The 25,000-nt window shown below is 41.7% G+C and overlaps 1 protein-coding gene and 1 long non-coding RNA gene across 2 annotated transcripts in view; one reads left to right on the top strand and one right to left on the bottom strand.

Annotated features, from left to right (window-relative positions):
• Positions 1–1,039, bottom strand: part of LOC143032898 (uncharacterized) — a 10,392-nt gene extending 9,353 nt beyond the window's left edge. Inside the window, exon 1 of the long non-coding RNA XR_012967148.1 lies at positions 964–1,039. This is a non-coding gene — a long non-coding RNA (uncharacterized LOC143032898). The remainder of the gene's footprint in view (positions 1–963) is intronic.
• Positions 1–9,328, top strand: part of LOC143032896 (uncharacterized) — a 42,348-nt gene extending 33,020 nt beyond the window's left edge. The window contains exons 2-3 of the mRNA XM_076198124.1: positions 3,412–4,614; positions 6,355–9,328. Coding sequence (XP_076054239.1) covers positions 4,273–4,614; positions 6,355–7,275 — 1,263 coding nt within the window. The 5' untranslated portion in view covers positions 3,412–4,272 and the 3' untranslated portion in view covers positions 7,276–9,328. The remainder of the gene's footprint in view (positions 1–3,411; positions 4,615–6,354) is intronic.
• The last annotated feature ends 15,672 nt before the right edge of the window (positions 9,329–25,000 follow it).

The following is a 25,000-nucleotide window of genomic DNA, read 5'->3' as shown; positions in this document are numbered from 1 at the left end:
AGATGTCGGTTGCAGGTCCTCACAACCGTGTCGACAGTACTCGGAGGAATCACAGCTTTAATGTGTTTGTGTGTGTGTGAGAGTGAATGAGGAAAGTGGTGCAGAGACCTTTACAAAAAATGAAAATAGGTCTTCGTCCTTCGCTACTAGTTAGGAAGCACCACGGAAATGAAAGAAACAGCCGGAAGGCGGCCAGAAAAGAAGGAAAGGCTCCATGCGATACAGAAGCAGTCAAACGAGGTTGGCTGTAAGCACTTGGCAAGCGAGGCGACTCCACGAAGATGAATGAACATAACCAGGGGGGATTCCAGAATAAGAGGAAAAATATCATCCAAGTTACGATAAGAGTTAATGTGTGGATATACAGGCATTTCCATGTCCTATCATTATACGCACACACACACACACACACACACACACACACACACACACACACACACACACACACACACACACACACACACACACACACACACACACACACACACACACAGAGAGAGAGAGAGAGAGAGAGAGAGAGAGAGAGAAAGGAATAAATATATTGCAAGACGAGTATTCACAAATAGACAATGCGGACGTATGAATGAATATATGTATCCCAGTTGCGGCGTGCATTAGGCTGCGTTTTCATTAGTAAGTCTCAGTCGTGGCCGCGTTACTTCCTGATTGGTACCCGGCCATTCATGCTCGTTTGTTGCGTTGTGTTAGCGCGAGTCGCCCACGATGCCCGCCTCAGCGCCTCGCCGCCCTTCCTGCTCTCCGCCCGCCTGCAGCCCCCAACCCTCCCAGCTCTCTTCCCCACCCCCCGCCTCCTCGTCAGATGTCTTCTTTTCCTTCATGTGTCCTTCCCCGCCCTCCACCAGCGCTACCATCCCCGCTTAGTTTTCCGCATGTCCTCCATCGCTTCCCTCCTCCATCTCATGCTCGAGGGCCCAGTCCCGCCTCGCCTCTCCACTGCAGTACCTGGCTGTCCCTGTTCCCGGCGTCTCTGCGGGCTGGCTGCTTCCTCTTCCTGCCCGCGCCGCGCCGCGCCACGCCGGTCCGTCACGCCCGATGCACTGTGCCCTCAATCCCGCACTCCTTGACCACCGTGCCTACCGAACTCCATCTCCCCTCCGCATACAACACCTCCTGTGCCTTCTCCTCCTTTCTCATTTTCCCGTAACTTTTGTCTTGTGCATATCATATAGGTGGAATGTAGTATCGGTGTGCATATTGTTTATAATTGTGTTAATATAATTAACTTCCTCTTGTTTTCCTTCTTTTTCCTTTGTATTTATTTTTGTCCTCCGGAGCTCGTTTCAATTTTCTCGTCATAGCCTCGTGCAGGTGTCGTATTCATTTGCTTTCAGTACGTTTGTTTGTATTACTTTTATCATAATGGAAACGTAATGATATTACTTATGGTAACAGTATCACTATCAATCAGATCACAACCATAAACCTTTAAGAACATTGCCATTGAAGCATTTTAAGGGCATTTTCATAATTTCTAACCGGCAAAGTTGCAATATAGGGATTGAAAGGGGCATTTCGGTAAAGAGTTGGGGGTGGGGTTAGAGCCCCATTTCTTCGGATAGGGAGCCTTATGTAAATATGTTTGCGGGAACCTTGATGAATTAATTACCAAAATAAGCAAAAAATTATGATTACTTTGACCCCATCACTTGGCGGCTGCAAGGAGTTGTATACTTTGGTATTATTATTAGTGCCAGAAAGGGGACATGTTATTTGATTGGAGAGAACAAATTGGCATGCCGTTCTTAGTCATTCTTGGTCTGGGTCCCCCCCCCCTTCGCCAGTCCCAGTTACTGATACATCGACCTAGATTCCCATCTCTTTCTCTTGTGTACTTCGCTTCCCTGTCTTCTCTCGTCATTTTTGCCGCGTCCTCTCGTTCTCTTTGTGCCCCAGTATTTTTACCTTTTTTTTTTTATGTCTCAATCATTTTCCCTTGTCGTACTTGTCTTTCATTTTTGCCCGACCTCGAAATAATGTGAACTGCAGTCTATTTTTTCTCCATGTCGTGTCTTTCGCTGATTAATACGTTATTACTGTGACGCACTGTAATGGACGACTTGCTCTAGGCAAGCATGATGCAGCCTTTCTTTTCCGAATAAAACCGTCTGGCGTGTTTGCCCAGTGCCATCTGTTCATTTTCATATCTATGTGAGACTTCTCCACATATGTACATCTTTATGTTGAGGTGTGAAGACAGAATGAGCGGTAGGTTGGTGAGTTTAACCGCCAAGAATCCGTTGAGGTTTTATTACTAACGTTTAGTCCAACTAGGACGAAAAGTCAGTAATAAAAGACACTGAAGAAGTCCTAGTTGGACGAAACGTCAGTAATAAAAATTCAACGGATTCTTGGCGTTTAAACTCACCACCCTACCACTCATACATCTTTATTTCTCCTTTGTATACAATCGCAGACGTAACAGCTTTGATACTGTGACGTCACTGTGTAACTACTTTAACAAACATCATCCGATCTTTTCTGCTGAAGGTGTGGACCCCCCCCCCCCGCCCTGAATGGAGTTTCGATCGGCCAAGACCTCATGCACCCCCCCATATCTCTCTCTCTCTCTCTCTCTCTCTCACACACACACACACACACACACACACACACACACACACACACACACCTGCATAATGAAATTGCCTGACACTTGTCACAACGGAGGCTATGCTGTGCGGTACCGCATTGGCGACATTAACAGTTACGAATCCCATTCTCACTTCCTTCTTGCATTCGATGTCATCATCATCGTCGTCGTCGCACGACGTTCCTCAACAAGGCGACGCGCGCGCACCTCTGCCGCATCGCTCCATTTCCTCGTCAAGTAGCTCAACCCTTTAACCTTTCTCGCCCCGACGGTCCACTCTTCTCCAGCGTCTGGAGCTACTTTTCTGTTTCACCCTTGATAGAAGCGTACTCTTGCCCCTCTTGTTTGTTTACAATTATTTTTTTTTGCAACAACAGGAAAATAGCTACGCTGTTGTGATCCCAGCCTCATCAAACTTGAGGCGTGTGTGCGCGCGCGTCCAGTCTGTTGTAGTTCCGAGAATCTTATCATTAATCATATACCAAAAGGCTCTTCCCCCCCTCCCCCCGATAAGGCGAGGCTGAGTCAAGGCCTATACCTATACCCATCGCCCCAAACCCATTCGTTGCTCCTGCCGTCTCAGCACTTCGTGAATCTTCCCGAGTGTATCTTGTCTTTATGACTGCAGGTTTGTTGTTTACTTAGTTATACATCCTTGTTTACGAGCTCCCGAGCAGACTACGAGTCACGTCCAGGGTTTGAGAGCAAGTTCGGAGCGGCCGTGCAGGTCACTTCTTGCTCCAACCGCCCACAAAGTCAAATTAGTCTCTCTAACCACTCATCTCTACTCTCTCTTCTTGCAGGTTGAGTGCTTGCATTCGAAGGGTGACGTCTGCACCTGAGCTTTTGCACCTTTGGAAGAGAAACCCTATGACATCATCTCCGCTGACATCATCGACGCGAATCGGTGCCTTGGCGGGGTTGGCTCAAACCGCATTACGTCATAGCTAGCGGAGCTCTGATTGGCCCGTGGTGGATTGCTCATCGGCTGTGGGACGAGTGGTTGGTCGTTGGTGTATCCGGTCATACCCACGTCATTGTTACGTCATAGGTTGGGTACAGCTGTCCTCGCGTCATCGCAGCGAATTGACCGTCAGTTGGCAAAGAAGCAACAGGCAAGCAAGACGTATAGTGCAGCAAGTGGAAAAGAAGACTTCACAAAGTTACATTAAAGTGAAAATACGTAACCGCTCGCTAGTGGCGGCTATAAGTTCAAATTTAAATACGTGATTAGATAATAGTATTAACATAGCGGCAATTTAAGCACTAAAGTTATAGACAACATTTAAGCCAGATATAAGAACCAGCTAGTTTCTTTTAAATTACCTGGCAGAAACTATTCTAATCCCAAACATTGAAAACCGTTAGTAGTGTGCCCCGAACTTTCTCTGTGGCTACAACACTGAACCAGATCGTGAGCGTTACAGTGACTATGTAACACTGTACAGGCACGCATGCACAGCAGTATTACCAGTGTCAGGAACACCGCAACAACCATCGCTTAGCGACGTTGTTTTCCTGAGCATGCAAGCTTAACGACGACAGCAATACCTATCTCGTCGACACCAGTGGAGAGTTCGTGGAAACCGTACCCCTGACCAAGTTCGAAGTCAGTTCGGGCGCGACAACCGTCTCTCAGCGACATCTGCCAAAGGATCAGGGCCATGTGCCAGGGAACGACAAGCTCTTGTGGGAGTGACAGTGGCACCTCCTCCTTCCACACGCCCTCTACACTCAACAGCGACAGCACCGGTAGTAGCGTCAGTTCGTCATCAGGAGTAGACATGGAGGGCATGCGGGGAGCCTCCTCTCTCGGGGACGTGGGCGTCACGGACAGGCAGAGCTGTCACTTCACCTCGACGCCTCACCTGTTCGTCTTCCACAACAACGAGGAAGAAGAGGAAGTCAAGGTCCAGTGCCAGGGAGCGCCCCCCGACCGCCCCGAGAAACCTGAACCTATCTACTCCTCCACTTCCAACATCCACAAAACCGCTGCAGTCACTGAGGTTAGTCGTGCGAGTGTTATTCGATAAGATGCCTTTATGGGGGGAGAGATCCGTCGTCGCAAACAGGTTTAATCAAAGCAATGAGGAGGAAGGCAGTGGTCCCTCGTGGGGTTGGTGTCGTGTCCAGCGTTCTCCACCCATCCCCCCCCCCCCCTGTGCCTTGATTAAGAGTCACGTGCGAAGAATGCAGTCTATTTCTTGGACTTTCCACACCTTGTGAGGTTGTTTTGACATCCAATCGTCGTACAAATCAGACTAATTATTTTCATTGGGTTGTGAATTTCTCCAGATTGAATAGTAATGTTTCTTTGCTGGAAGGAATGTGACGTGTGTTAACAGGACGCTCGCACGAAACTTTATTAACACCGAGACGATGACGCTATTCAGATATCTGGCTGACACCAATTTTAATAAGTTAACACTCAGAATCAGGACAATTAATTCTCGATAAAACAGATATAGATGAATAAAGACCCCATTCCCCCCCCCTCCCCGAGTCTTCCGTTGGATGAATGAAATTGACTGTGTTAACCAGGACAAAATTGATGGAGGTTGTCATCGGCTAAAGTCTTAATGATGCATTGCTAAATCTGAGACAGGGGATAAGATTAAATACAGTCATATTAGGGAGTGACTGAACTGGCTGGGAGATAATCAGAAGATTGTATTTCATGAATAAGACACCAATTCATGAGACCAAACTTGGTATCGGTCGAGGAGTCAGACTGAAGAGAGGCTAATGGATGCAAAGCACGGATGCTTCCAGGAAATCGTGTCCGTGTACCATGACGTCATATCGGCCTGACACCTCTCGATCTCGCCTTCCTTCTCCTTCCTTCTCTCCCTCCTCTTGCAACCAGTGATTTTTTTTACTTTCTTCATGAGGTCATGTTTAAAATTATAAGTGCAGGGACAATATGCAAATGTCTTGGAAATTGAGAAGGCATAAAACGCATTCCCTGGTACCCACATATTTCCATCACTGCTTGCATATCTTTTCTTTTGCTTTTGCATTTCGTATCCGCCCCAATCTACAGTTATTACTCTAGTTTTGGGATAATGTGCAATCCACCCAACCCTATCTAATGCCCTTGTTTATAATTTTCCTTAATCCTTGTACTGTGGGGCTGCACGCCAGTCTGTGAATACTGCCTGATATTAACAAAGTATGAAATGTGATTTCCGTGTAAAGAGGTTGATTCGTGTAGTTTCGAACTCCTAACTTGAGGCCCACCCCACAACAACAGTCTGACTTTAGATTGAGCACTTTATACAATATTTCACCCTACCAAAAGAAAAAAGTGTTCGTGCCCACCTTGAAACCCTTTACTCGTCTCCAAATTTCCCACAGTACAAGAACTTGTCATTGATTTTATCCGCTTCATGGCCTTCAGCTCGAAACCAGTCGTCACGATAACCTTGGGACCTCTTTCATCATTGACACCCTGTACGTAACCCGTACATACGACTTCTGAATCTTTATGATTTACGTCGGTTAAAGGAACATACAAAAAGGGCTGGGTTAGGCTAAAAGAGAGGAGTGAGGCGGGCTTTGTTATAGGAGAGCTTATAGTAGGAGTTTGGCGACACGTGGGCGAATAGTGAGAGCGCACCGATGGAAATGCAAGCAAATAGATCAAGGACATGGAAACCTGTAGAAGAGTAGGGTGAAGAAGTGAGGAGACTGCAGAGGGTGTTTGGACTCAGACCCGTGTGTAACAACCTTTTTCTTTTTGGCAGATGGAGGCTGCGCAGCAGATCAGCGAGAAGTACGACTCCATGAAGACGATGACTGAGCAGAAAGCTGGTGAAGAAATCCGTGGAGAGTCCGGGCTCGAAGAACCCTTCGACGAAAATCCACTCGAAGTGACGGACGATGACCTGGTGCGCTTGGAGACCTTCTTCCAAGGGCACAAGACTCAGGTGCACGTATGTAGCACGATGGCTAACTTGTACACTAAGGGCATTGCTGATGATGCCGCTTGGGAACTCAAGTTCACCGGCGTTCCGGTGATCGTCCTCGACGAGGGTCACACTAAATCCCGGAGCCAGAGGAGGCTCCAGATCATCTTGGCGGAGAAGTGGACTGGGTTTGCTCTGTGGAAGGATGTCGTAGACAACCTGACGTCCTATAAGGCCCAGGAGGCGCAGTTCCACACGCTCTACATCTCCTCCGACCACCGTCGGCGCGTCGGGCTTTCTTTCAACGAGGCCCGTGCCGCCAAGGAGTTCCACGACACCCTCGCCAAGCTGACGGCGGACCCGGCCAATATTGCCTTCAGCCTTGGCAACTCGAAGAACAAGAAGAAGACGAAGCCGAAGGAGAAGGCGCCCAAGTACAAAGCGCCCCGCAAGACTGAAATCTCCCTTCCTTGCAACTTCCAGCACGTCACCAACGTGGACGCGTGCGACAAGGGCCGCCTCTTCTCCCTCCGTCTGTTCAGTAAGGCCTACACCCCGACGAGGGAAGTCCATGCTGTCATCGACAGACCCAACGTCACCGATACGGATTCTGTCATCACCAGTGATACCGTCATCGCCAACGAAGCTGTTGTTGCAAACGAGGCTGTTGTTGCATGCAATCCCGTCGTGGCCACAGAAACTATGGTCACGCAGAATTCCGTGAACCCACGCGGTAATGAAATTCCCACTCGAATGTAGGGTATACAATTACCCGGACGTTAGTGCTTTTCAGTGACAAGTGTTAACGACGTTTGTATTATATATGTAAATAACGACCTGTAAATATTTTATTTGAGTGTGTATGTGTGTGTATGTGCACAGTATTTGGGACCAATGGATGTGGTCCTGCCAGACATTAATGCCATAGATAACCTCCTCATGGAAAGTGTAGGAGAATAGATTGTTAAAGATCTTTATGTGTGAGGGTGCATATGCGTTCTACATATGCACGTGCATACATTTGGGTACATGTTTTCATATGTGCATATATGTGTGTACTGATATGTGGATATGCTTTTGCCATAAATGCATATAGATGTATAACGCTTAACAGAAATCTCGTAATGTACATAAGTGAAGAGTATAGGATATATGGCAAAATATTTATGTTATGAATCTGATAAGATTGTCGCACAGTGATAGTGATGTGCTCGCGTTTAGGGAGACAACATACGGCCAGCAACAGTAAACCAGGAAGCTCACAACTTCTATTGGTTCGGGAGGACAGGGGTCCCACCTGGAGTGCTGCTCGGTTTCATGATTAATGTGGACTGTACAGCCGCGTTCAGAAGCCTTTGAGACTTCTGACAGAGGATGCTGGGCCCGAACTTCTTACTGGACGGGGCCGCCGAAGACCAGAAAGAATGGCCCACAGCTCATTATCGATGTGTGAGTGTGTGATCGACAGCTATTTCCCTCCCGGAAGAGAGCTCATATATGACCTATCTATGGGTAATGCTGTGACCTTACACGCATCCAGCCCCAATGCCCCACCCACGAGGGTTGCAGTAACGACTCGCAGCGCAGCGATACTGAAATTGTTTCAGCCCTGAGCGGGATTCGAACCCGGACCACCGTAGTGGCGGCCGCGGACGCTACCACTGCGCCATGCGAGTCGTGTGTGTGTGTGTGTGTGTGTGAGAGAGAGAGAGAGAGAGCGGTTACATGTTAGAGGGGTGTGTGTTTTGTAGGTGCATTGTGACAACTACATACCGTCCCGTCCAATAATGATAAAAGGCACCCGACATCCACCTTCAGAAGTGTCCTGGGGCTTTTGGACATGGCACTACGATTAACACTGAAGAACAATGTTACCGTCACAGGGAACCCCTGCCCAGAAAGAACTCCTGTCTGCACCAACTGATCTGACTGCGTGGATACCTGGAACTCCTTCGACCTGGTGATGCCCCTCATGGATTTTGTTTTGGACCAAAATCTGGAAAGGACTGATACTGGCCGGAGGGTTTCGTGCCCATAGCTGTGTAGTTGTGGTCAGTCTTGGACCACCTTAAGGTTTTCGCTACACAGATATGACCTCTCTTGGTGAGGACCTGGTGTAATGTTTGACACAGCGTGTACCTTACATTTGGAGGTATTTCTCTGAGCAGAAAGCGTACCAGGTACTCCGTAACGAAGTTCTATTTGCAAAAAGTGAACCAAATGTGATCCAAGACTTCTGGCCTCGACTGTGTAGTACTTCCTTGGGGAATGACGTGTATGCCTATGCAGATAAGGGATTCTTTTCCACGAAGAGGTCTTAACGGCTGATGTGGACCGTGTTACTGGTTTATCAGTGATGACGCGGCTTGCCCAACGAGAGATTAGTGAATATTCCTACATGATACCAACTGTTGGTACCGTGTCATGTTGTACAGGGAATAATTGTGATGTTTTGAATGTACCTGAGATGTGGTGGAAGACTTTATGTGCTTCGTTTTCCTAAAATATTTGTTAGATCATGGAGATAATATTATATAGTTGTTAGGACGTGGGTATGCCTATCTACTCACTGTGCTTTCTTGTGTCCCCCTAAAGGACACTTATTATGTTTACCTGCCTTAGGTGCAACTGGCATGTAAAGATTGTATGTATATATTAGACAGTTATACATCCGTAAAAGGAACTGTAATCTGTTTCTTATGTGATATATTCCGTATATTTTGTATAAGACGTATGTTACTGGTATGATTGTAGCGGTTTTGTGTATGGTAGTAGTAGTGTTCAAGCGGGAGTAAATCATTATTCTTTTGAACTTGCATCTTTTCATTCTGAAACCTCTGGTTTATTGTGGACACATCTCCCGAGACAGAAAATTGGGGTCGTATAATCATATTCCTTTATGGGTCCTCCCTAAACAGAATCCCGATTACTGGCTCCGTCGTTGTATCCGGGAGTGTTTAGGGCGGGAAGACCTTTTTTATCCGGTCGTTCTTGGGATTTCTCTTCAAAGGACCGGAACCCGCCCTGGAACCCCGGACAACGTCACTACCTTGACAATGAATGGAGCGACAATTTCACTAACGAGCTGCCTGCCTTTTGTCTGATACGTGATATAACCCTGGAGACTAAGTAGCCTCGAACCACATTCGTCAACTGCATTGTGAAGACTTTTGATCTAACAAAGAGGCCTTTACGCTGAACTTGGCCCAACATCTCGAGACTTGTCAATAGGTAGTTGATATCTAAGATTAGCTGAAATATATAAAGATGTCATTGTAGGCCTGCGGCTTCAGTAGCAGGACTCCTGAACAACTCTATTTGGTTTCAGGAAGCGAACGTAGACATACTTGTATGAGAACCGAGACTCGACATCGTACGTCTAGAAAAAAATAATCGATGACAAAAGTACAGACTTAAGAACGTTATGATACGTAGACACATGGCATGGGTTACGTATATGTAGGTCTTCATATACGTTGGTTGTGAGATTGCACTATTTGATGTTTAATACTGTATTCGATATAGATCTTATGTGATTCTACCTCAAGCGGTGGGTCACCTAAAACTACAAGTTAGACCTTGATGAGTTCAAAACTAATCAGAAACCCAAGTAACATTCAAAGGTCTTCCGTACTAGGGAGATGATGTTGGTCCTTGATATTTTTTGTCTGACGCCAGACGAATTCATTCAATTGAGGGACAACCCCCTCACCCATCACTGGACTCGGATCCATCTCGTTCCGTAGGCGGCGGCGGAGGCTACTTTCATGGCTGCTACCTCCGCAAATATTTCTCGTGCAATAAAGGTGCTGTTTCAACGTAAAATTAATCCTTACCAGCTTGAAACATTTAGTTCTTAGTCATTTTTGAAGACAATATATTTCTAGGAACAATGATGGTCAGGTGATGATGCTAAAATGATAATGATCACAGTGACATCGTTCTCGAAGGAATTTCCAATAACCGAAATGGCTCATTTTGTTCGGTGTAAATTAAAACTATCAAGTGGTTATCAAACTACCAACGTTCTAACATGAAACCAACATAAACTAGATCTTTGAATTATGCATGAACACGGGACTGCAGACATATTGACTTTCTTATTAATATCGAAACTAGCAAACCAGCAAAACTGTCGAAGGAACGAGATTGATATGTAACCCTTTAAGAGAAATCAACAGGTGCTCGCCTTCGGCCAGGGTATGACAAAGAGGAGGAGAATTTGATTCAACTGGAGGGGATGCCACCAATAATAGTAAATCAGCAGTTGCACGATACAACTTGTACCACACCCAATTAACTTGATGCTGCTGCTGCGGCAGCCTGTCGCGATGTCGGAAGCCAAAGCTACCTGGTGATTTCTGGCAGTAAGACGGTCGTCACATCGAAAACCAAACCTTCAGCCCGACCTTCTCGGTAAGTCTCGATGATATGACCAAGGCACTTATAAAGAAAAAGATCAATGTTTGTCAGAAAGCGTATCTGGGTTGTCTCTCTGTTGTCTTTTAAGTCGTCATCATAGAAAATGAACCCTGAAGCTTTGGACGGAGTTCTGGCATCGTTCACAAATTTTCATCACCTTTCTCATCACCCCTCACTCTTTTATCCTTCCCCCTTATAATTTTCCTTCTTTCCTTCTCCCTTTTACTATGTAACCCCCATCCTCCCTCCCTCCCTGCCCCTTTATCCCCCTTCTCTCTCTACTTTACTCAGTGCTTTTTTTAGGTTAATTTCAAGTACATGGATAGAATCTGTAGCTTACATCCCGTACACCCCAGGATGTACGACGTTGCACCAAACATTATCTCGACTAGTGATGTAACACTTTTTCTAGGCATGTGTACTACGTCGGGACAAACATTTACACTCGCTCAACCATTGCTGTACACAATGATTACCAAAGTAGAATTTATCTGAAAAGAATTCAAAGGAGCCGACAAATTACAACACGTGCTTACGCACCCACACACGTACACGTACCCCATTTACATACCTTACCATTGCTGGGACCCAGCTAGTGTGGCCTTCAAATCACGTACTACCAGTATCCGCCATCCAAAGCTACTACCTGTCATCCACATTCCTGTTACTCGCCCACTTCATTCTGTCCGAGAGACATCAAACATCATGTTGTGGTAAACAAAAGCCGTGATGAAGTGGTATGAGATGGGAGTAGGTGGGGTAATGGATGGTGTTAGGACGTAGTAGGTTGTCGGGTTTTCAGAATGAACGGATATGACGTCGTAAGACTGATGAAAGGACGGGGTTACAATCGCCCCTGACGAAAAATCCGTTGGCAGTTTTGAAATTACTTTTGTACATCACATGAATGTTCCTTTATTCTAATACGTCGTTTTCTTTTTGCGCAGACAGAATGCAAGAACCCAAGGAAGCAGACATGTACTTTTAATCTGTCCTACAGGACGTACGAATTTGTTACAGGTAAGCATATTGGCCACCATGGCACCACTTGGAAATCGGCCGCAGTTTGCAACTGTCGTACACTGTTACTGTAAATAGCCTGCGGGGCTGGTGGGGCCTTTTGCCGTGTGTCGTGCGACCTTGTTGAAAAACAAAACACGCTGGAAGGACTGCCCATGTCTTTGTGGGTCTCGTGGATCATCTCTTAAAAAAAAATATATATACTCACGTTTGTGGAACACAGTTTTAAAACTTTATTAGATCCCTTCGCTTATGTGGAATACTTTGTGGATTGAACTCTACCTGGCGACAAACTATTTCTTTCAGCTTAGGGAATGAAATTGTAGCGAAAAAAAAAACTTCGATGTATGTCGATGGCGGCTCTTTGTAGGGTTTATTCTGGCTCAAGTCAGACTGTTCTGTTCTGTTTATAAACATCACCGTAGCGAAGGGATGTCAGGACCTTTGGAGGACGCTTGCTTCTCGGTTGCCTGTCGGCAGCTAGAATAAAAGTACGAATTTTAAAACGCAACGAGAGGATAGATTGAGATGGATTTAACCTTTTCATTGTGAAGACTATTTGACCCAGCTTAATGATATCACCCGGCGACAACTAGAAATGAAAAGCAATATATTTCTATTATAAAATATTGATCGATTACAAAATACCTATGGTATTCTGTATAACTTTCCAACGACGAACTTGTTCCTGCGAATAGAATCGTCTAATAACTAAATAATTTACAAAAACGATCTAGTTGCCAAAGTAAGCCCCTGCACCTCGCATACACCTGTATACTGAAACTTATTCGTAGCTACGCAATATAATCTCGTAATCGTATGAATCTGGGTTCGGATCCCAACACCAACCTGTGGCTGTCACTTGCCCTGGCTATAAGAGCACTTAAGACAAGGGTGTTAGATTTAGCTGCAACTTACTGGCTTGAGTTGCCCCCCACCTAGCCCCTTTGAGCACATCTGTGGTTAAATTTTACCTAGTTAATTACTCACAGCAGACATAGCTTCTCAAACTGCTAATTATTTCTTGCCTTTTGTACTCAAAATAGTCTGTGGATAAATACATTTATTATAGTTGCACTGTTTAAGAAACGAAAGTGATTAAAGTTATCAGATGTACGAGAAAAATTGTATAGATATCTTGTTAATATGCGAACACTAGTGATGTTCGTCAGGACGCCGTTCCGTGGAAACGTGTTATCGCTGTGAGAGGAGCTTGGCCATTATATGCTAATAACTTGTTTATACAGAACACGCTTCTGTTGGGAGCGGGGTGGCCGGGCGGGGGAATAGCGCCATTTCTGGAAACAACTAGCCAGAGGGTCGAACTCCGGACAGGGTCGTGTCTACACCATATAAATGAAACGGAATCTAGAACGTTAGATGGCCCCTGCGTAGCTCTTAACAGATCAGCCATTGCCTCGCTGGATAGCTGCATGGGTCGTCTCAATGCTTCTCAACGTTTACAAGCTCAGACACGGTACTGTAGTATGACATAATAATTCTTAATGACGGTGACTACTTTATGGGTTTCTGTTTCACTTTTGTCAAGCTTGGTACAAAAGGAGGTTTCGACTGATCGAGATCCATTTTGATCCCGAGACGACCATGATAGCGCTAATGCACCTGAACAGCCAGTGGTTAATAATGCAAGGTGACTCTGCATATGCATTAGATAAATGAATACATATGTTTTTTTGTGTGTGCCCGTTTGGTTTAACACGCGTCAGATAAGTAAAAACGACCAAGGAACATAATGAAATCGGTGAGTCATAGTGGGGCTTCCTCGGGAGAAAGAAGCACCGCCTGATTCCGGGAACTGGTTGGCTCAATTGGATGTCAGAGATGTTTGCAGCCGAATTATAGAGGTGAACAGAATAATCGGGCAGTAGCCAGAATTAAAAGGAAAAGTGCTACTTGGTAAGGGAGGGTTCAAGGAGAAATGGATGTCGTTGGTAGATGTTTCACCGGTAATAACCGGTCAGTTTTAGTAAGTTATGGGTCAGCTGTTGCCTCGATTTTTGACAGGAAATCCACCGACCTGCATTAACCAGCAACGGTTACCGGTTTCGGATTCAAATTATCTTCATCAATATGTCCCATACACCATGACGTACTCCAGAGTCTGTCAGGATATTGTATTCGTTTCAGAAAAAACCCTAAATCTGAACTGGTTACACCGAAAAACAATAGGTGGATATCTTTACTGCTATGTTGACATCTTTGAATATATGTATATATATATATATATATATATAATATATATAATATATATATATTATATATATAATATATATATATATATAGTATATATATATTATATGTATATATGTACATATATATATATATAAATATATATATATATATGTGTGTGTGTGTGTGTGTGTGTGTGTGTGTATGTATACATATATATATATATTTATATATACATATATATGTATATATATATATATATATATATATATATATATATATATATATATATGAGTGGTAGGGTGGTGAGTTTAAACACCAAGAATCCGTTGAAGTTTTATTTCTGACGTTTTGTCCAACTAGGACTTCTTCATACCCTGAAGAAGTCCTAGTTGGACGAAACGTCAGAAATAAAATTTTCAACGGATTCTTGGCGTTTAAACTCACCACCCTACCACTCATTCTGTCTTCACACCTCAATATGTATATGTATGTATATGTATATATATATATATATATATATATATATATATACATATATATGTGTGTATATATGTATATATATACATATATATATATGTATATTGTTACGAATCTCGCTCACATATCTGACTTAAGTAAATGAAATGAGTTCCCAAGACCCCATGTCTTTGAGATAACTCAAATAGAAATTACAAAGCTGTCAGACTCGTAACACATAGTAAGAGTGATGGGTGATTGAGTTCCCAAGACCCTATGTCTTTGGGTAACTTAAAATAAATTCAAGGCCTCCACTTGATTTTATAAAAATCAAGAAAAATGAAACGCACAGATAACGTTTAACACTATTCATTAAAGTTAATAGGATTACATGAAGGATTGCAATCACTGAACATTCAAGTGAGTAAATAAGTTTACATTCAAATGAGTAAATAAGTTTCAAAACAGAAGATTCCCGTTCGTAAAACTTTTAACGGGGGTGAAAGAAAATTTAATTAATTAATTAATACTTTACCAACGAAAACACTGTCTAAATCACTACTATAGACATTTCCAACACTGCATGAAACACTAGATGAAACACTAGCTGAAACACTAGCTGAGTTAATTATCTTACGACTAATACAGGGGGAGTACAGAGGACTTACTTCAGCCGAATAATCCGCCCCGAGGCACACACCTTATCATCGTACCCTCTACCCTCAAACTGATTCTTCTGACGCTCAAGGCGCTCTGGTTCTCTGCAAAAACCCTCTGATTGGCCCATAGGAATTGCGTCTATGGAGGTTGAACCTCATTGGTCAATTAACTAGAACGTTCTCCTTCGTTCTAGGCTGAGTGTTAGAACAAATACTCCATTGAGTAGGTTTTTCTTCCCACGCGTCCTCCAGTACTCGTCCTGTAATCTGACACCCACGTTAATGGCGAGGCGCCGTTATCCAAGTAATAAACTATTCCCACCTTACATATATGGGAATATATGTGACAATATATATATATATATATATATATGTGTGTACATATATATATATACATATATATACACACACATGTATTATATATGTATTATATATTATATATATATATATATATATATATATATATATATATATATATATATATATGGACAATGAAAAGCTTAAACGATATCAAACTGACGAAAACGTTCAGCCCCCTCCACCCCAGGTGGGTGGGGGTGGGGTAATACTTCACTGAAGAATTGCGCTCAGAGAAATCCTTAGTCATAATTCTCCCAATCACAAAGAGCAGAGGCAGCACGTGATCTCTTTAATAGAGCCAATATAGGTCGTTTCATTTGTGTCTTCTTTTATTTCTTGTTTCTATTTTTTCATTTATGTGTCTTTATTCTAGGTAACGGTTCATGAAAAGTTCAGTTTCATTTCTTTGCAGTAAAAGGACTTATGGTTTGCTGGTATATTCAGAACTTATCTTGTAGTAATTTTTTCGTATTCAGAAAGATAAAAACACTGCCCAATGTTAAACACTAAAGGCAATAATGTTCTTGTATTAATATATGTACTGCAGTCAAATATTTTACCAACGAACATCCGTGAACACGGCTAAGGACAATAATTTTGCATGAAAAGATAGCATACAAGAAAACAGAACAACTAAGTTTCCATTTTACAACTATAATCTATTTATGAAAATATCAAATTATCTCTGCAAGATATGACGCGATTGGTATAATTCAAGTACAGACATACACGGAGAGCTAAATTATATTGCAATAATACTAAATGTAATTTTTAAAGCATATGCAAAAATAGAATTTATCAGATAAATAAGTTTAGAAAAATAAAACCAGGAGAAATGACGGAGCCGACGCTGCGACGAAGTCATCGACGTCACTGATATGTAATTCAAGTTATATAAAACCACGTTCATGTACAAGCACATTTCAACTTTCTCATTTTCTGTACTAGTGAAATTATATTCTTCTAAATTCAGAAAAACAACAACAATGACTAAACAAATACGAAACAACAATTTTATTTTATTAAACCTACACTGGAACTTAACTTCAGTTTTACAATATCAATATGTTCACTATCATCACAGTTTAGTAGCTGGCTAAATAAGGGCATACATTATAGGAATAAATGCAAAAAACACTTGTCATTTGTTGGAAAGGATTGGTATGTTCTTTGCGATACTCGTAGTGAAGCTTTCGTATTTTATAAAGTGTGTAAACAATTCTAAAATAATGTATCAAACTTGTAAAGATAATTAGTCATATCTAATAGTACCAAGTCACCATACTTAATCTTTTTACTAGTACACCAGGGGTGAGATGAAAAAACGTCTGTATCATGTTGTAGAGGTCAATGTTTACAAAGCTTGCGAAATCTAGTTGGCACAGTGTGAACGTGATGCAGTATTTTGTATAGGAGCACACTGTTAAATATTGAATGCCTCACGCACCTTTGCTTTTTTGAGTTGAAGGGCCAACATGCACACAGGTAAGCACCAATGATACACCAGTATGAAAACTTCAGAGATATTCTGGTTTAAACTGATAACCCATAACTATGCCGTTTATCTGCACATCTTGGCATTTGTCAGAGATATTCAGGAAGTCGAAACTACTCGTAAAAGACGATGAAAAAGTCTTAATATTGCTGAACATGTCGGTTTTGCTACCGGTCGCTTGGGTTGGTACAGCTCATGACATCATCGGAACTAATACAAAGAGATGGCGCTGTATGTTGTGTTTTAGAATGCAGATTAGCAGACGACGAATATTTTCGTTTAAAAGTTCATGAAATAGTACTTTTGAGGTAAGATATTTATTTCAAGCATGGCTCTCGTTAAAATAAATAACATTACAAAAGAGAAAATGAAAAGTTGTACCTATGTTTGTTGATTACCCTTTAATACTAATTTCAACATTGTAGAAAAAGCACATTACTGATTACATACCCTTGACCAGCTCCCTCCTGCTCCCAGTAATAACTTTTTTTTTTCGAAATTATTTCCGTTGCAGCACTTACCAATTTGAAAAACCTTTCCCTGTATTTTGTTGTCATCCCCTGCCATTCTTCTGACCTTCCTCTCCATTCCTTTATGAAGTACTTCCACCTTCTGCCACAGTGGAAGATATCGGAAGCCTCCTGCGTGTAGCGTTAAGGAGTTAAATGTCCTCTGTGCTCCAATGTCCGCCTTGAGGTAGGACATCAGCCGATGAAGAGATACATCACTTGGTCGAAAGATTCTGATTGTATAAACAGACGCTTAGGAAGGGGGCGGGATTGGTCATAGTGAATGTGAGGCGTATGAGAGTTGCGGATTTGGTGAAGCTTACAAATCGAAAAGAGAATAATGATATCAGTGTAGTTTATTGCATCCCTTGTTCGCTGTGTTCGGGTGCGCATTATGGAGATGGCCGGGGAGTGGCCAAAAGACTGCTCGAACACAGGGCTGATATTAGATGCACAGAGGACATCTAATCCCTAAATCAACACATAACACCCATACCTCACTATCTTCTACGCCATTCCCTCCTCCCCAACCTATGTTCACGAGAAGCCGTGTATGATCATGTGAATATAGTCCAACACCGCTACATACGGGAAGTGGAATCAACACTCTTCTCTTAGGAAATATATACACTCCACACGAACAACACGTCCACAAACGCAAGCACACGTTTTTTTTCTTATACTAAGATTCACTTGATTTCAAACTTTCTCTCTGACTGCATGTTCTCATTTTAGCTTTCCTTGCTCTGCATTTTTCCCGTCTTTCTGCATTTCTCCACAACTACGTCTCCGACATTTTCCCCCACTCGCGTGGGTCCCGCTCCTCCTTCCCCTGCTTACTGAGCAGCGATATGGAAAATAAAAAAATCTTTAAAATTGTCTCACTGGCAATAGCCCCTTGTATACACTATCATAATTTCATTTCCCTGCAAACTTTTCTTCCTCTCCAAGAAAATAGATCCCGCGAGAGCCGATGGTCTGGTCTAGATGATCCTCATCCTTATGCTATTCCCTGTAGATTGCTGCCAAATAGGAGTAAAATACTCTTTCATTCTCATTCGTTTCCTTCCACTATAATCCACTTATAATTATCGTTGAGTAAAGCATTCTGAAGGAAAATTATTTTCTCGGAAGAAATTGGATTTCAGATGAAAATCCAAGTATGCGTGCTGAAGAATTTTATTTACTTCAGAATTAACTTCTGAAATTTCAACATCATCATACTACAAGTACGACGTAAAGTTAAGGAAACCTGCACCCTTGACACTGCTGCTCGGTGTTCGAACGGGTTTTGAAATGTATAATCTTTTTTTTACTGAGCCCCAAATGTAAAGGAATCGCCTCGTTTTTTTCTTTCGTTCACGACACAACGAAGTCCACCGTTTTCTTTGTTGCTAAGTCCAGCCCACTGCAACGATTACAAAATACAAAGTGAGGACTATTTTCTTAAACAGTACACTTACAGACACCCCCAACCTATTGTTGCATTAGTATATTCTTTTTTACAAAAATAAATTTAATCATGAGGGATCATCTGTATTTATAAAACATGTTTGATAATTAATCAACAATGTGAGGTATATTTTCAGTTTCGTAATCAATAAATATCGCCACAGCCAGGAAGGTTTAATTCCATAGTCTGAGTGAGCAGTCAGCTGTAACTTAACTAACTCCGTTTTGCAATGGAACACAAAGGCTACGTTTGCCACGATGCCCAAAGCAGGAAGGGGACGAAATGAGTTGTGCTCGTTTGTTTGGCCACATGACGCACGACCATGTGTTTGAAGATTACACACACACACACACACACACACACACACACACACACACACACACACACACACACACACACACACACACACACACACACACACACACACACACACACACACACACATATATATATATATATATGCAAGCAATCACATCACCGTGATACAAAAATGCAAAATAACCACAGGAGAAAGGAAACTTGTAGACAGTAAGTACTTACAAGATTCCCTTCTCCTGTGGTTATTTTGCATATATATATATATATATATATATAAATATATATATATACACACACACACACATATATATATATATATATATATATATATATATATATATGTATGTATATATACAAACGCATGCATACATACTGTCGCCGTCATCACCAATCTATTGTCGTCCCTTGTGTCGTCTTTTTTTTCTCGTGCTTTATATTTTGTTTAGTACGTCTTTCACTTTCTACTTTCCTTTCACCACTCCCTTTGCGACGTACGATTGTCACTCACAATTTTAGTCGGTAGGCCCTGTGCCTCCGACCATCCGACTAGTCAAGTTCTATAATGTAGGTTCCACTTAGTATAGGATATAACACACCACATATTTTCTTTTAGTATTGTCTTATGTATAGGAGGGTGAATTAAACGGTGGAGACTTTTCCTTGATTTTCTTCACGAGTTCTACAACATGATTCTCTCAGGTACAACAAGGGACTCCCATCGAGAATACTTAATGTGGGTCCTAGACGAGTTCTGCAATGACGTCATGATTTCTTTAGTCCAGTAATCTTTAATTTTATATTTAAGAACCTCCCCTAAAGGTGTGATCTTACAAACGAGAACCAATTGAATTTTCTCCTCTTCCACCTTTCCTCTAATCAGATCCGCCGTCACAACTTCTCATGCAATACTGCTTACTCAAGCAATCTCAGATTCACTGCACACCGATTTAGTTTACATACTGTATACATCAGCAAAACATAAAGTAATAAAATCGAGTCCCCAAGCCCATGTTTAAAAACATAACGCTAGGAGCGAAGCAATAAAATTTCTCGAACTGTTGTTTACAAAACAGCCAACACATAAAAATGAAATCCTCGCCATCTACCCCTCTATCTACCTATATCTACGAGCCTCTTGCACACACACACACACACACACACACACACACACACACACACATACGCACACACACACACACACATGCTCACACACGCAAACACACATACATACACACACACACGCGCGCACACACACACACACACACACACACACACACACACACACACACACACACACACACACACACACACACACGCGCGCGCGCGCGCGTCCGTGGACATTTCGCCCACGGACGTGGGGCCAGCATTCTCATCCTTTCCCAGTGTTCAATCCCCCCCCCCTTCTCCTCCTCCTCCTCCTCCTTCTCTTCCTTCCCCCCCCTTTTTCTCTCCCCGTTCCCTCCTTTCCCCTTATTTAATCTCAAGCATTTGTATCTCAACTTGTACTTGAAAAAGCTGTAATAAGCGAAACGTCGTACAAATAAAGGCTCCGTCAATATATATATATATGTATATATATATGTACATCTATATATATAAATATAAGAATATATACACACACACACACACACACACACACACACACACACACACACACACACACACACACACACACACACACACACCACATATATATATTTATATATATATATATATATATATATATATACATATAAATATATATACATATATTGGAAGGAGGCCATTTTGAATACAGGCTTTGTTGACGTCTACAGCAGTAGTAGCATTGTTCAACTTGCAAGAAGTACTCTCGATATTTCCTTGTCAAAAAGGATGACGGCACATTTGCAGGATGGGGCAATACTCCGTCACACTAATAATACACATGGACACTCCCTCACCAGGCAACAACTTGAAACAAACAACAATACTGTATCGTGAACAAGACAGAAGGAGATTAAGGATGGCTGAATCAATTTTTATTCGTCTGGATCAACCCTCCATCAATATCCAGCTACAGCCTGAAGTTTCACTCCCATCAATGAGGAAGCCCTACCAGCAACCTACAGGGAACCCGTCGGCACTCCGTGGGTAGCTATGCGGACACGACATCTCCCCCGCCACACGACATCTCCCCCGCCACACCTCATATGACTTCCTGTCCCAGTGTTTCTTCGCGGGTACAAAATCTCCCCCGCCACACCTCGTATGTCATTCCTGTTTTCATAGTGTATATTGTAACTCCTGAAGATGACCTCTGATTGGGTCGAAAGACGTCTAGAGTAAACACCATGTACCTTGGAGATTCTATCAATACCCTGACCTCCAACCTCCGCTCTCTCATTCGAAATGTCGAGAGTACTTCTTACAAGTTGAACAATGCTACTACTGCTGTAGACTTCAACAAAGCCTATATATATATATAATGTGTGTGTGTGTGTATATATACACGAGTACATACACATGTATACATATATGCATATATATGTATTAATTATATATATATATATATGTATATATATATTTGACACCTTGACGTGGTGGATAGGCTTGAGAATCTTAATGACTACAAAAGCTATGTCGATAGAGAGACAATCTCTGTAGGGTCACCCATATCGAACAGGTTTGGTAAGAAAGATCAGACAAAGAGCAACTCACACGCACAGTCGCAGGACCCACTGCAAACTGGCACGTCCCTTATGGCGAACAGGGAATCTCCTCATAGATATATGGGGTACCGTCATAATGACGGCGTGGGCCATTGGGTACCCTATGGATATGGGCTTCACCGAATATAATGAATAAGGTGACACCAGAGAAATATCTCACCAGAAACCAGTTGGCACGGAGGTGAGGTTACTGCCAACCCCCCTTCATAGCCAATATGAACAGCAGAACGAAAACAAAACAGAGCGTTCCTGTTGGATCATCGTCTCCTAAAGGTCCAACCGCATTGTCTCGTGTGCTTACGGGCAGTGTGCCACCTAATGTGAGTAAGCACTGTCCAAGCAGATCCATGTCTTGGACATTAAATAACATGAAGAAAATGAAGATCTGTATTTACAATGTAAAAAGTCTCTCAGAAGATCACAGGTTGGAGAGTTTAATGGAAGAACTAGACAACATCAAGTGGGACATCGTAGGACTGAGCGAAGTCCGAAGAGCTGAAGAAAAACTGGTACAATTACAAGATGGTCACCACCTGTTCTACTATAGAGGTAAGGACAAAGAAAGATCTAGTGGAGTAGGATTCTTGATAAACCGAGAGGTTGCTGGTAACGTAGTCAAATTCAGTAGTTTGTCAGACAGGGTAGCTTGGATTGTGATTAGGCTGTGTAAAAGGTACACTCTAAAAATAGTTCAGGTTTATGCACCAACTTGACAGAGTTTAGACGGTGAAATTGAGTCGTTCTATAATGATTTAAGTCAGGTAATGGATCAAGAAAAAAGAAAGTGATTTCAATGCTAAAGTGGGGAAGAAGATGAGGGATGAGTCGTGCATTGGGAAGTTTGGAGTAGGTGAAAGAAATGACAGAGGCGAGATGTTGGTCAATTTTGCAGAGAACTAGAACATAAAGATAATAAACAATTTCTTCCAAAAACGTGTAAGTCGTAAATGGACGTGGAGAAGTCCAAATTGAACAACAAAGAACGAAGAGGACTTCATATTAGGAGATGAGAGCAAGAGCGTTAGCAATGTTACGGTCTTAAATAAAGTCAACATAGGTAGTGACCATCGAATGGTAGGTTGCAAAGCTAAATTCAATTTCAGAGCCGAGAGAAATAAACTAGTTTTAAAAAAGAAAATCAGCTTTGCAAAGGTTAAGGATAATAATAAGAAATTTCAGTTAGAAATTGAAAATCGATTCAAAGCTCTACGAACTAACGAGGACACCGTCGAAGATATGAATTTGAATTTAGTGAATATCATTAGGGAATCGGCAGAGAAAGTAGGAATTACAAAAACATTAGAGAAAAGAAATACTCTAAAGCTACAAATGACATAATTAAAAGAAGGACCATGCAGATAAAAGGCAGGAGAGACGAAATAGAAAGAGTAGAACTAAAGAAGCTTATCAACAAAAGGCAGACATCAGAGAAACGAAAGAAAAACATAGATGAAATAGAGAAAACTATTTGGAAAGGTAAAAGTATTAAAGGGACCGAGCGCAGACATGCTTTAGGAAGATAGCAAATGGTATGTTTGAAAGATAGAAATTGAGAAGACCGTAGTTGAGTCATTAAATTCATCTGTAGACGTTAGTAATGTACCAGAGATTACAAAGGAAGAAGTAAATTTTGCTCTAAAAATATGAAACGAGGAAAAGCACCCGAGAAAGGTGGTATATCGATAGATCTTTTGAAAGACACAGGGAAAGAAGTTCATATTAAGTTAGCTCAGTTGTAGGCCTACAAACAGAGTTTACGTCAAGAAAGCGTTCCTAAATCTTTGTGCAATGCTATAGTGACTTTGCTTCATAAAAAAGTAGACCAAAAGGACTTATGTAAAACTATCGACCGATTAGCTTGCTAACATATATATATATATATATATATATATATATATATATATATATATATATATATATATATATATATATATTCATTGTATATATGGGCAGGAGATTTTCTCTCAAGCATGTTTGGTTAAATTTAATGGCAAGATTATTATTGCAGAGTTTTTTATCTGCCTTTTCTCTTTCTCTGAGAATCTTTTTCCCTTCCACGGGAAGTTGTCTTATAATGTCACCATATGACATTGTTTTGTAAGTTACTTTGGGCATGGCTTTACCAAAGTGAAAAACTGGCCAGAACGCGTTTTCACACTAAGTGCTTCATCAGTAGCTAGAGTGTGAATATCTGATTGAATTTTTGTGTTTATATACTATTATATTCACACTCTAGCCACTGATGAAGCACTAAGTAGTGTGAAAATGCGTACAAATGTGCTACTACATTTCTGTTTATATATATATATATATATATGTATATATATATATATATATTTAACCAAATATATATATATATATATATATATATATATATATATATATATATATATATATATATATATATATATATATATATATATATATAAAGTATTCTCCAAGATCCTTACAAGAAGACTAAGTCAAGTTTTGGATGGAAACCAACCGAGAGAACAGGCAGGCTTTAGGAGCGGATATTCGACTCTAGACCATTTGCAGGCGATGAACCAACTAATCGAGAAAACGACAGAATACAATATACTTCTCTGTTTAGCTTTTGTAGATTACGAGAAGACCTTTGACTCGGTAGAACAAATAGCAATACTAAACTCGTTATGCAATCAGGGTACAAACGAACAGATCGTAAGAGTTTAAGAAAATATTTATGCGGCAGGTGCCGCTATAATTCGACTACATTATTTCAAAAAGAGCAGAAGACTTGCAAGATATGCTGAGTGATCTGGACAAGGAAAGTCTCAAAGTAGGTTTAAAAAAGAAGAGTAAAACCAAAGTAATGTTCAACACGAAAGTTCAAAGAAAAGAAAATATAATTGATGGTGAGAGTCTTGAAGAAGTTGAAGAGTATAATT

This window comes from Oratosquilla oratoria, chromosome 14 (assembly GCF_046742065.1).
Source record: "Oratosquilla oratoria isolate Oo_2021 chromosome 14, ASM4674206v1, whole genome shotgun sequence".
NCBI lineage: Eukaryota > Metazoa > Arthropoda > Malacostraca > Stomatopoda > Squillidae > Oratosquilla > Oratosquilla oratoria.
Note: the sequence above shows the minus strand (reverse complement) of the source record. Positions and strands in the feature narration are given on the sequence as shown.